Below are 14,167 nucleotides of genomic sequence, written 5' to 3'. Positions count from 1 at the left end.
TCATGTACTATACATCATGTTAAAAGTTAACTGAAGATGCCTGTAAAACAGGGATGGCCATGTCTGGTCCTCAAGTGTCCCTATTCAGTCTGTTCCCCCTCCTCTATCACACCTGAATCAAATGATCAACTCATTAGCAAGCTGTCCAGAAGCTTCATACTGATCCTGATTATTTGATTTAGGTGTATTGGTGGAGGGAGACATTGAAAACAGACATCTCGAGGACCGGACTTGGCCACCCATGTTTTGTATCTGTGAGTCTGTGCTACCTTTGGCATAAGGTCAAGGTTCACTTGAAACATTTTTTAATAAGAATCACACATGGATGGCTAAATTGATGTTAGCTATAAGTGGATTTCAGTGGAAGATAAACTCTAGAATTGCTCTGAAACCACAAGACTTTTTGGTATATAACTTTGTGACCATTTCCCAGACAAGGTTGCCCTGGTCACCTTGCTGTTCCGCCAGATTTGTGGCATGGCCTTCACTAATTTGCATGTCAACCTCACATTTGTGTCCGATCCACCCTTTTGCACTTCTTCCAGGCTCCCTCCCTCCCCCTCTAAAGCTATTCAAGTGGCACACCGAGGGATTATCCTTCAGCATCTGAGACATACTTGTTTGGTCGCACTAGTCCGCTCTAGATTTTCTTTCACAACATAGGTCATTGTTAAAATTGCTTTAGCTTTCAGATGACCTCTCATTAGAGATACATTTGGAATCTACTACTTTTACGGTTTTAGCTGTTTTTAATGGAGGCAATGATGGTAAGTGTATATGCAGAACAACATAGGGTTAAAATACATATTTTAAAGGTGTGGTTATGAAATACATTGAACACAATGTTATTGTGAAGAATATGAATTGAGGTAGTCTTAGAAATTTATTAGCATGGCTATTATGGGAACTTCCTAAGCAGTGAGTGTACTGAATAATTAGATAGATGTTTATAATTATTTTTTTCATTACTCTTACAGCACTACCTCCCACTATTGTTTTCCTCTTTTCTTTTTCTTGGCATGCATGAAATGCCCGTAGTGTAAGATGCTTTTGTGTGTGCGTGTTTGCGCTGCTGCCCCGTGAGTCACCAGTCTTGTATAAATTTTGCGATAACTTGCATACATTGTGCATGGATGCAAAACAGTAGAGAGGACAGGATTTTTTTTCAGAATTAATGAATGCATGATCTTTCCGCATTGTTTGATTTGTTAGGGTATAGTGGAATCATCCTTGACGTGAACAGGCTTTGCTGTTGTTGTCTTCGTAAGGAGCTGATTGGACAGCTAAGTTAATGGACAGGCTTCCTGACTACCTCCTTGAGATGGTTTCTGAGATTATCAAGGTGCTTTAGGCTTTCTTGTTATAACAGGAAAAGATAACATTTATTGTGTCTGCGCTGGCAGTTTCTTTTTTTTCATATCGATCCAGAGACATTTGTTAAGGTTTTTTTTATTCTTGTCCTCTTGCATATATATATATATGTATGTGTGTGTGTGTGTGTGTGTGTGTGTGTGTGTGTGTGTGTGTATGTATGTGTATGTGTGTATATATATATATATATATAAATATATATATATATATATATATATCCATCTATAGATTATCATCTAATATTGTTATTTTCACAGTCAAAATAAAATATATTTGGCAAAGTAGATATTTATAATTAGATAGTATAATGCAACTTGATATTAAGCATGAAAAGATTAAAAAGATAACTGGTGCAGCAAGGTAAATGCTTCTACCTCGTTACTATTGCATGTACAAAGCAATTATTTATAGTTGTTCTGTCAGCTAATCTAATATATGTGTATATATATGTATGTATATGTATGTATATGTATATATATATATATATGTATATACATATATGTATATACATACATACATACATACATACATACATACACACACACACACACACACACACACACACACACACACACACACACACACACACACACACACACACACACATACACACATACACACATACACACATACACACATACACACATACACACATACACACATACACACATACACACATACACACATACACACACATACATACATACATACATACATACATACATACATACATACATACATACATAGACATTCATATATATACATATACATAGACATTCATATATATACATATACATAGACATTCATATATATACATATACATTCCAAAAAGTCCCGGTTCTATAGAAATACAAAAGGAGACGTTTTCTTATAAGACTGTAAAAATAAACTATAGCTTGTCTGAGAGGCAGAATAATTTCCATGGGTCTTCCCATCAAGTTCTAGCTTTATACACTCTGATGTAATGTATGCTCTAGTCACCTGAAACGAAACTAGTAGCTGACAATTGTTGAAATTATTTGTAAGTTATCCATTTACCTTTGTTGGGCCAGCTGAGTGGCTGGAATCGGAATCATGCACGTGTGATGGCAGTCTTTTCTAGGACACACCAGTATGAGATGTACATTGCTGTTCTAGGGGTAAGAAAATGGGATGCGTGGCTGAGAAAGCTATTAATACAATTATTATGAACATTTCACCACAACAGGGCTGAATAGTTATTTCAGTGCTGTATTAATAATTCAAGGACCACTTGCTTCTAATTTATATCTTTTCTCTATCTTCTTACAGTGCACTAGAAACCAGGCACCGTTGAAGAGTACAGGTTTGCTTGAGAAAGGGCACTGCACCATCCACAGAAATGTCTGGCTCCTACGATGAAAGTGCAGGTGCTGATGACACCATGGACAGTTTTTGGGAGGTACAAAATACAAGATGAAAATATTAAACCTTCAATCCTGTGACTTTTTTGTTAATAAAAAAAAAAAACGCAAGCACTTTTGTTTTGGGCCTAGCTGTAAGGACATTTGCCCCACAGTTAAGAGGTCAAGGTTTAAATCATGCCTCGAGCATACCAATGTGGTTTTGGAGTGTACTTTTGCTTCAGTTGGTTTTCTCTTGTTAATCTTACTTCCCCGCATATTTAAAACAGATAGATGCTAGGATGGAATTGGTGTGAAAATGGCAGTGGTTATGTTTGTTGTTGTTAGTGATGTTACTGCTGCGAATATCCATACATATTATCCCATTGACTTGCTAATAAAACCTGGTTGGCATAAGTGGTAACATTAGTAACTCTAAGTTATCTATTAGGTGTACTCATTAAAATTAGTTCTCCTGTTTTTGTTTTTGGTATTTGCACTTAGCAAGACAAATGACACCTAATTTTAATGTGTTAAAGATAATAACGCTTGGATAGCTCTTGATTTTAGCAACTGTGAAGATTTGCATTGTAGTGAATTAGATTGAATTAGATTACCGTATTTTCACGACTCTAAGGCGCACTTAAAAGTCTTAAATTTTCTCCAAAATGGACAGTGCGCCTTCTAATCCAGTGCGCCTTATATATGGAAAAAACTGAAAACCAAAAATGAAAAACCACCACTGTCGGATATTAAAAAAACACAAACGCCTGAACTGAAACAATACAGTTAAATATGCAGTTGCCATCTTAGTTTACAACAACTTCTATCATATAGCTCCTCCCCCACTGCAAGATTTTATACAAAAAAATCCAAAACATCAACAATGGCTGGCTCTAGAGGTGACTGTGTAGTGAGTGCTTCATACCTGGAAATCAATAGCAATTACCGTATTTTCACAACTAAGCCGCACTTAAGTCTTAAATGTTTTTCAAAATAGACAGTGCACCTTATAATACAGTGCGCCTTATAATACAGTGCACCTTTTCTTCACTCAACAAAATTACAACTAGAATGCATTTTTTGGAACTGGGTGAAGAAACAGAGAAAAGCTGCAAAAATGTCACATAACCCTTTACAGATGCTCCCTCTACTTACGAACATTCAACTTACGAAAAAAAACGGTACATACGAAAATGTCTGTAAATTGCATTTATGTCGAAAAATGTACGTAAGTCCGATTTTGTATTCCGCGCCTTTTTCCGAGTAGTGCTTCTTTCCGCCGCTAATACCGACGCCTGGCGCTGTAAGAGCTCAGCTCACCCAGCATCCACCTTCCTCTGCCCAGTTCGTTGCAGTGCGGAAGTTGCGGAAGTGCGTGACGTATCTCCAGTGCTTAAAGAACCTTTTTCATTTTTATCATTAAATATGTTGTGTATCCATTATTCAATATGGTTGGTGAAAAGTGAAAGGCTTCTAGTGAGGGAGGAGCAAGAAAGAGGCAAGCCATTTCATTTGAAACGAAAGTGGCAACAATAAAGAAGCTTGATGCGCGTGAGAAAGTGGTGAGCGTTGCACGGGAATACAACTTGAATCGTTCAACCATCAGTAAGTACCATTTATAAACAGAAAGATGAACGTTGCACAAAAGGTTGCAAATCCCTTGAATGATGCCATATAGTGCTACCGCATTTATGATGAAAAAAGAGGAAAACTGTGCAATCGTCATTAGATAGCTTCTTTCAGAGAGTTTCTAGTATATCTCTCTCTCCATCTCTCTAATGTATGTATACAGTACTGTATGTATTCTTCCCATTTTATCAAATGTTTTTTTAAGTACAAACCAATGCTGGTTACTTATACAAGCCTAAACATACAAATGCACTTATATAAACCTTCAATATACTTATATAGGCCTTAAACATAGATTATAATACAAAATATAGCACTGAATCAACTTCAATTTGAACAATTTCAACTTATGAACAATTTCAACTTATGAACAATTTCAACTTATGAACAATTTCAACTTATGAACAATTTTAACTTATGAACAATTTCAACTTATGAACAATTTCAACTTATGAACAATTTCAACTTATGAACAATTTCAACTTATGAACAATTTCAACTTATGAACAATTTCAACTTATGAACAATTTTAACTTATGAAGAACTTCAACTTATGAACAATTTCAACTTATGAACAATTTCAACTTATGAACAATTTCAACTTATGAACAATTTCAACTTATGAACAATTTCAACTTATGAACAATTTCAACTTATGAACAATTTCCACTTATGAACAATTTCAACCTATGAACAATTTCAACCTATGAACAATTTCAACCTATGAACAATTTCAACCTATGAACAATTTCAACTTATGAACAATTTCAACTTATGAACAATTTCAACTTATGAACAATTTCAACTTATGAACAATTTCAACTTATGAACAATTTCAACTTATGAACAATTTCAACTTGAACAATTTCAACTTGAACAATTTCAACTTATGAACAATTTCAACTTATGAACAAGTGCTCGGAACGTAACTCGTTCGTAAGTAGGGGAGCGTCTGTACTGTCATACTCCAGCCTTCCCTATCCTCGCACTTGGGTGCCATCAACGGCACTAAATGTGCTCATATCTTTACTAAACAGAACAAAATCTTAGAGAGTCAAGTTTGAAAGAATATCACTAGTTATTTAGACACCATGCAACGCCCAACAATTTTGATGAGTAGCAACATGCACGGTGTGCCTAAGACAGCCAAGGGCAAACTACGGCCCACGGGCCACATTAGGCTTTTTAATCCGGCCCACCGAAGTTGTCCAAATATTTTTTTCCCAAGATGGCGCCGGCATGCGGAAGCCAGTGGCAGTAGTTCTGTCCACTCTTATTTGTTTTTCGTGTTTTACAGCCCCTCTATCTTTTTTTAAATTACATTTTAATATTTCTTAATACATTCCTTTTCACTTTAATGATGAGTGATGAGTATGTTAATACTTTAGTCCTTTTTTCAGTTTTTATTTCCTATGAACTGTTAACGGATGCAGTTTTTTATGTGTCGAATCTTGTGCTGACCCATCTGTCAAATTTTAAAATTGGCCTAAGAGGACAGGAACCCTTAAAAGCCTGTCAAATTAGTGGTAATGAATTGCTTTTGTCTCCTTTGTGTCATCGTGTTCAAACACAGTGGCACAAAAACCTTGACTTGACCTTTGACATAAATGCCAAAATATGATGAAAATCCTTCCACGCGCACCACTTGTTCCTTCAAAATCAAGTAGTACTCCACAGATCACTTTGTGGTGCAGAAAGTTCAATCTGCATCATCTATGAATTTATCACTTTTTTTGTCATCCATGCCTTTAAATCCGCCCACCTGTTCTACACACCACTCAGGCGGATTAGTGGGAACACATGCACATGCACACACACGCACACGCGCGTGTACGACACACGGACACACATGCGCGCTCACACACACTAATACAGTGCTTCTCAAATAGTGGGGCGCGCCCGGGCGCGGTGCGATACCTGGGGGGGCGCGTGTAACCCTGGGGAACAGGATTTTATTTGGCCGTACTAGTATAAAGTGTAATTGCGCATCCACAACAGTAGCTGGCAGTGGCGCTCTCATTGTTACTTCTGTCATGTTTGTGAGAGTGCAACATTTCACATGTTGTACCTATAACACTTTTATAAAATGATCTTATTTATAGTCACGGTGGGAAGTGGGGGGGCGCGAATAGTTTTCTTCTTGCTAGGGGGGCCCCAACAGAAAATAATTGAGAAGCACTGCACTAATACAAGACCATGCCATTGCATAACTACAAATGCAAAGGCACAAGGCCCTCACTACTTTCCTTTCTTCATCATTCTACATGAGCTCAGACCCTCTGCAGAGACTGAGGTGGTAGGGCCATACTTGCTCTTTGTTCCTTTTAAAAGGAAAGACCTTGTATAATTGACATTTATAAAAATAAAAATAAAAAGAATTTCTTAGACATCTGATAATGGAAAAGATTATGTTTAATGGTTAATTACCTAAATTGATCGTGCCGGGTGTGGCCATTTTGTGATGTGCAAACACAGTTATAGATTTACGTACAAGTTAACGTGGGTTGTTACGACTCCCCCTGGGGTATGATATACCAGGGAGTCGCAACTATCACAGCAGACAGGTTCGGTCAAAGATGAGTTCGGACACACATTGCAAGTAGCCTTCAGTTATTTTTATTTACAATAAAGTTAATAAAACAGACTACGGGATAACATAGGGGAAGCACGAGATATTAAAGTGGCACCCTCAAATAAACACGGTAAAACCCCCTCCGAGACAGGTGTTCAAATGAACACCCACAAAATACAGGAAATAAGACCGAAGGATGCCACTGTTAAACTGATGTAATATAATCTAGACAGGGGAATAACTGTGTCTAAATGCACAAACTATATGTATACCCATGGGTGTCTAAACTTATCTCAAGTCCCCCTATGCAACCCAAAATCATTAACACCACCTACAAAATATAACATGGAGTAACGTACTCACAAGCCTACAGGCAGCAGTTCAGCAACAAGGGCGGCACTGACATTTGAAAAGGCTTTAAATAAGGGCAGGAGGGATGATTGGGGAATTAATTACAGCTGTGTTTGGCCTGGGCAGGGCTCTGTCACAGGGGTGGAGCCAGAGCTGGAGATAAAACACCTCCTACTGGTGTGTGTCCAGGCTGCCAGCCGTAACATGGGTCATGGGTAATAATGGTATAATATGGAATAATGGGTTATCGGAGATACTCAAATGGAGACCATCAAGGGGTTAATGTATGCGGTGGGTTTTTTACTGTTAATACCACTTCAACTGAGCTGCAGATAAAGCAACCATCAATATTGTCAGGTTTAAGACCATATACATTCAATAATATCGGAGCAGAGGAAACACACAGCCAGTCGTGATGAGAATTTAAACCACTTCATATGAAGGAGGACGCCAGAATAGCCAGAGCAGAAAGATAGTCTATCTTCCTGAATGACCGTTTGGAATTCCTGGCGACTCCCTACAAACAACCTGGTTTTATTAGAGACAAGTCATAAAAATGGGAGGCGTTAATACAAATGAAGGAGGTGGAATGCAAAAGGTGTAGTGCACATTTTAACCAATAGGTGTAAGTTAAATTCTATTCTAGTAACTTAATACATCATAGTGAAAAGGGTGCAATACTAAATATAAGAATACAAATGTATTTCACATTTCCCCCCTGAAGTTACTTTGAAAGAATTTTCATTTTCATCAATCTATATCCCTCCTCTGCAGGTTTTAGAAAACAAATATCATCAATAGTCACTCAACAGGGTATGGAAAATAACAAAATCACTTGTGAAGGCAAAGGTGAAAAACGTGAGGTAATTCAAGGTTATCTAAGAAAATTCCTTTGCGTCCCTCTTTATGAGCGAACACAGTTTTGAGGTTAAGACATGTACAATTACCCGGAGGACTCGACATACCGGCACTCGTAAAATGATGGGAGAATCTTCATCACGGCATGCCACACGGTGATACTGTATGTCGCTGTAAGCTACCAGCGTGTGCTGGTTAGGTTTTTGAATCATAACTTTCATACCAAGGATTACACACATTGAAAAGATACAGTATAGAAGTAAAACCGCAAGAAAGGGAGTTGCAAATTTAATCTGAATAGAGAACCATGATCCGGTTGGTAACCACGACCACAGTGATACCCAATTACGGCTGAGTGATCTTGGGCCATGGTGTTGGCTAAGATTTTCATTTCAGCTATGGCACGAGTTATGTTACCTTTGTCACCGGTTCCATCTTGGATGAAGGTGTAACAGTGCTCTCCAACTATGGCACACTCACCTCCATCCTTGGCTGTTATCAAATCTAGGACCGTCCAGTCTTGCAACTCCATTTCTCTAAGGGCTTTTAATTCTTCTGCTATACCTTGTAGGGCTTTAAAAGTTTGGTTAATGAACACTCATATAACAATTCAATGTCCAAGTTGGGAAGTTAGTGACAGAATGATTTTCTGGGGGGGTGGACCACAATTTATGGTCACCAGGAACATCACTGCCCCAGATTGAATCACGTGGTTTGAATTCCACTGACTTTGATCTTATATATCTTTCTGTTATGTTCACTCCCCTTCAAAGGAATGCATCTTGGACCACCTGCATCACTGCAGATGTGCTAAATGTGACACCTAGACCCAGTGAATTCAGGATATCAGGATACCTGTGGAAATGGGTATACGGCTACACACATAACAACTTTCATTCACACCAGTTAGTTTTTGTCTGAAATGCCATGAAATGATACCACATATTTTCTTCAAAGTGGTTATTTGGATTGCTCTTTTCATACCACTTCACTTTCCTCTGTGACAGCAGCACGGCATTGTCTCGTTTTTCGACTCAAATCTCTGGGGGTGGGGCGTTCAGCCACACCCAGGCTGCCACTGATAGTACAGTCACAGTGATGGGGGTGGCAACTGATTTCATTTTGGCTTCTGTGTGAGGGTGTAAAAACTATGAGAGGTCAAGGTTAGGTGAAAGGTGCTCGTGGCAGGTGAGTAGACGTCAGATGATTTTTTCCCGGACAAGGGTTTTGGGACTGCCCGATTTCCAGTCTACTCAGAGTCACCGTTGTCTCGAACTACTTTGATTTGGGATTGGTCAATCCACGTCGACCTCTCAGCAATCTTTACTGCGGTGGGGGTGGTGAGTCAAACCATGAAGGGGCCTTCCCAACGTGGCGAGGACCAGGACTTTCTATTTATGACTCAAATTAGGCTCTGGTCACCAGACTTCACCACCTCCTGCAGGATAGACAAAAAGATCACGGCAGCTTACATGTTCTTTGGACAAGTTTATCGGTTTCTTGGTCTTATTGTACCATTTGTTCGCTCTTCAACTCCCACGCTCTTTTGGACGTTCCACTTGTTGTTGTTATTGTTGTTGTTAGGCCATCCAGGCGTCTAGGGGTTACCCTCAGTCACATTAATTCATCCGGGGGCTAGCCAAAGGTGTGTAGTAGTCGAATTCGAAGGCGGCGACGGGCGGCCTCTCAGGAGACACCTCGTGAAGGTTCCAACTTTGTCTCCCCGTTGCACCTGCTTGGGCCCGAGGCTATCCCGCACACCCTCTGTAACAAATTAAACAGTTCCTACAAAATTTTTTAAAGTAGGTATTTAGACCTCTTGGACATGGAACACATGCTCTGCCATGTCCATCTTCCCCCCTGTTGAGACATGGCTCCCTCCATGGCTCAATTTTGGAATAAATTCTTTGGTAGGCACGGTAGGCCTTTAGTTGTGAATAGGCTGACTGTTCTGCTTCTTCATGTATCTATGCATCTTTTCTTTCTATGGTGCAGTGTTCTTAAATCAATTAACACAGTTTTTAGATCGACTCAGTTTTTGTTGTGTATGCTGTTTGGTGTTTTCTGCTGCTGCTTTCCCTGCTGTATTCTGTCATTGTCTTCAGCGTGTGCTTAACATTTTCTTACCGCTATGTGGTTGGGCTTAAAATCCCAATTAACAAAAATCATAACAATCTTACTTAATTTCTAACTATATGCCTTATCAGTCAAAAGTAGATATACTAGCTGTTATTCTATTGTGATTGCTGCTTCCTTGTTAAGATCAATAACTATATTTGATTTTTCCATTCCTGCAATTACACAAATTAACTAATGCAAGTTACATTCACATCAATTAATATCCAGAAACAAATGTAGACATTTATAATTCTGAAAAGAAGTGAACCCACTAAACTGTAACCACCCCTTGTTTATTAGGGTTAATATTTTCTAGCATAATTGTCTTTTAGAGCCATTAAAACTCATTACTTATGAATTGCATACTGATCAAGTCCCAATTCAATTAACAATGTGTATTGCGTTGCACATTTATCTCAGCTGTTTGAAAATTCTAAAATATCCCAAACTAGTAGTCTTTTTTATCAAATGTAACATTCCATTGTCTTTGGAGTTTGCCAATCATCCCCTTTAAAACTTTCTTAATCAATACTTTTCCAGTAGTCAGGCATAAAATTAAAATTTAGTTACATATCTATCCATTGGAATCTCTTTTCTCTCTTAATCGTTTACTTTAAAAATCTGTAAGAAGGTTTGTTCTCAATTGAAACGCTTTCACTTTTTATGGAGACAATCAAACCAATATAAAAAGTTCCTTATGGTTTATGGCATTGCTCCTCGAGCAATAATCTTTCCAATCAATATTGGATGCTTTCCATTACGTCTGATCGCGTCAATAAGCTTATCTTACCTGTCTCCTCAAACGTTTCAACTGAGAGAACCTCCTTACAGTGCAAAGGTGTATCTGCATCCTCCTTTTCAACTATTTTCATGTCTGCTGTTTGGTCAGCAACAGTTGTACGGACGTTCTCATTTTGGGTTGCTCGTGCGTCTTCTCCATGTTTCCTGTTGAAAAACACAGTCTTCTTCTGCTAACTCAAAATTAGTGCGTTTCTTTAAAGTTTTTCTTTTATACAGATAATCGTGTAGTGAATAATGGCGTTTGGTATGGTAACGAAATATGGAACATTTTGTCAATTCAGTCAATTAATCCGTTAACACAATTTGGATGCCATTATCCCTATAAATCAATGGTACTTTGGAATTTCATATGACGCACTGTTTTTGTTTTTTCATTTCAGTGCTTTGCATTGCAGATTTGTTCCTCCAATTCAATGCATTATCATCAAAAAATTTCTTTGGACTAAACAATTTTCCTTGATTTTTCATCGCCATCCAAAAAGGCTTATTGGCGATTTCAGAAATTGATTTCAAATTTCCAATCCTTCGCTGCCATCCCTGAAAAGGGCTTATTGGCAGTTTCAGAAATTGATTCCAATTTGCTAAATCCATTTCCACCTTGATATCTAAGGGATCAATTATATCTTGGTGGATGGCCAATCAAAAACACAAAAACACAAACAACCATTCACGCTCACACTCATTCATAATCAGACATCAGTGGTCTGCAATTTTTTTTTCACTAGTGGAGAGCGCCATCCCTGAAAAGGGCTTATTGGCAGCTAACCACCTTTTGCTGTCCTATCAGCACTGATCATTCTCAAAAGAACTAGGTTAATGGCATTTGATTGACATCAATTGTTTGATGCCTATGCAATCCGTTATATTCTAATAGTCATTAATATGACTTGTGCTAAAGCATATCTCATCTGTTGATAGGCGAGCGAGACACATCATTCCGTGCACTGAATGATCTATGATGCTCACATAATCCCAGAGAAATCATGCCTTTCCTAAATTAATTATTTTATCTAAACTTTACCTAATAATTTGGATCAATGCCATGTCTGCATTGTTTTCTTCTCGTTTGATATCATTAATACTTTGGATGAATGCCATTTCTGTCTCCTCTGCCTCTAAATTCTTATCTCCCTCTGCTCTTGTTGATGCGAGGTAACCTGAGACGTCTTGTCTGGCATTCCAGGAGACCCCCCCCCCCCCCCCCCCGTGCCTGGTACGAGAGGGGGGATAGTAAGGGGGCACTGTCATTTAGCAGGCCTGGCATCCATCAGACCTGTCATGCTGGCGAGTTTTGGGATGGGTTAGGGAAAGAAGGCTTTTTTTACCCCATTTGGCCGCCATTTTTCCTTTGTCCTTGGCTCAGCCATTTTTTCTTCACATGTGCTTTGCCCTTTTCACCCCCCACCCTTTGTCTTTATTCTTCCTCCACTCTTTCATATATGTGCAATTATCCTGGAAAATTCTTTAGCATAAACTTCATGTTGGTTGAGAGTTCTTTGCTGTTTGTTAAACCCATTTTTGAAACTTTTCTTTTGTTTGAAGATTTTTTGAACTTTTTCCAAGCAATGGTCAAATGTTACTCTATTAATATATTTCTTTAGGATTTTTTTAGGGACGTCCCAACTAATTTATTATACTTTTAATAACGTTATTATCCTATTTATCCGTCTACGTCGACTTTATAACCGTTATTCTTTTCTTTTGCAAGGCCTGCGCGCGTCACGACGTACTTCCGTTTTTATTATATCTCTATATAATGATTACTTTTTATTTAGCGCTTTTTACTCATCGGGTGCATTATTTTTGAAAGGTTTCCCTTATTTTGAACAATCTGTGAAATCCTTTTAACAAAAGGGGGACTCTTACTCCCGCCTTAAAGTAAACGTCACGTCACCGACGTACTTCATGGAAATACTCAGTTGGCCGACCAAGCATTCATCCGTGCATACCTTACGTTTCTATTTTAATTTTAACGACATACGTAATCCTCACATGTATGCATCCCTTATCTCCCACTATTGGAGCGTTTTTCTTCGACTCGTTCAAATGGAAAAACGGGATTTCACCAGCCTTGTTATGTATAAATTTTAAATGCACTTACCGTCTGTCTGTCTCCTCTTTTCTCCGGCCGGGTTCCTTTCTTCAAACGGGCCGCGATCGACCGAAATGCCCCCTCTTTCAAAGTAAGAGGGCTGACGTCAGTAATTCTTGGCCTTCAGTCCACCGCGGTCCGAGAAATTCAGAAAGGAATCTCCGGGGTTTTCGGCACCAGAAAATGTCAGGTTTAAGACCATATACATTCAATAATATCGGAGCAGAGGAAACACACAGCCAGTCGTGATGAGAATTTAAACCACTTCATATGAAGGAGGACGCCAGAATAGCCAGAGCAGAAAGATAGTCTATCTTCCTGAATGACCGTTTGGAATTCCTGGCGACTCCCTACAAACAACCTGGTTTTATTAGAGACAAGTCATAAAAATGGGAGGCGTTAATACAAATGAAGGAGGTGGAATGCAAAAGGTGTAGTGCACAATTTAACCAATAGGTGTAAGTTAAATTCTATTCTAGTAACTTAATACATCATAGTGAAAAGGGTGCAAGACTAAATATAAGAATACAAATGTATTTCACAAATATGAAACAAAATGCAAACCTTAATGCAAAAATAGACACAATTTGGTTTTCCATTTACACACAAAAAAACTCAAATTTGTTATGAATAAAATCTTTCATAATCACCATAAGGTAGGTATATTTTGCTCATCAAACATGGCATTAACCAACTAATCAAGGAGCAGAAAAATCTAATGTTATTTTGTGCCACCCATTTGTGAGTTGAATTTGAAATCTGGTTATTAAAAAGGGTGGCCCGGTGAGGCGAGTGGTTAGCGCGTCGGCTTCACAGCACTGGGGTCCTGGTTTGAAATCCAGGTCACATCCATTCGTGTGGATTTTGTATGTTCTCCGCGGGCCTGCGTGGGTTTCCTCATGTTATTCCACAGTCCAAAAAATGCATGGTAAGCTGATTGGACACTCTAAATTGCCCCTAGGTATGGGTGTGAGTGTGCATGGTTGTCCGTCTCCTTGTGCCCTGCGATCG

The 14,167-nt window shown here is 38.6% G+C and overlaps 1 protein-coding gene across 2 annotated transcripts in view; it reads left to right on the top strand.

The window, feature by feature from the left end:
• LOC144194738 (protein kinase C and casein kinase substrate in neurons protein 1-like) overlaps nt 1-14,167 on the top strand; it is a 44,468-nt gene that overhangs the window by 12,981 nt on the left and 17,320 nt on the right. The window contains exons 1-2 of one of the 2 annotated variants that reach the window (XM_077714005.1): nt 598-767; nt 2,662-2,791. In XM_077714005.1, the coding sequence (XP_077570131.1) occupies nt 2,732-2,791 (60 nt within the window). In that variant the 5' untranslated portion in view covers nt 598-767; nt 2,662-2,731. Of the gene's footprint in view, nt 1-597; nt 768-2,661; nt 2,792-14,167 lie in introns of those variants that run through there. The other variant, XM_077713995.1, reaches the window with a different exon arrangement.

This window comes from Stigmatopora nigra, chromosome 1 (assembly GCF_051989575.1).
Source record: "Stigmatopora nigra isolate UIUO_SnigA chromosome 1, RoL_Snig_1.1, whole genome shotgun sequence".
In the NCBI taxonomy this organism is placed as follows: domain Eukaryota; kingdom Metazoa; phylum Chordata; class Actinopteri; order Syngnathiformes; family Syngnathidae; genus Stigmatopora; species Stigmatopora nigra.
The sequence above is the reverse complement of the archived record's forward strand: the minus strand, read 5'-3'. Positions and strand labels throughout refer to the sequence as shown.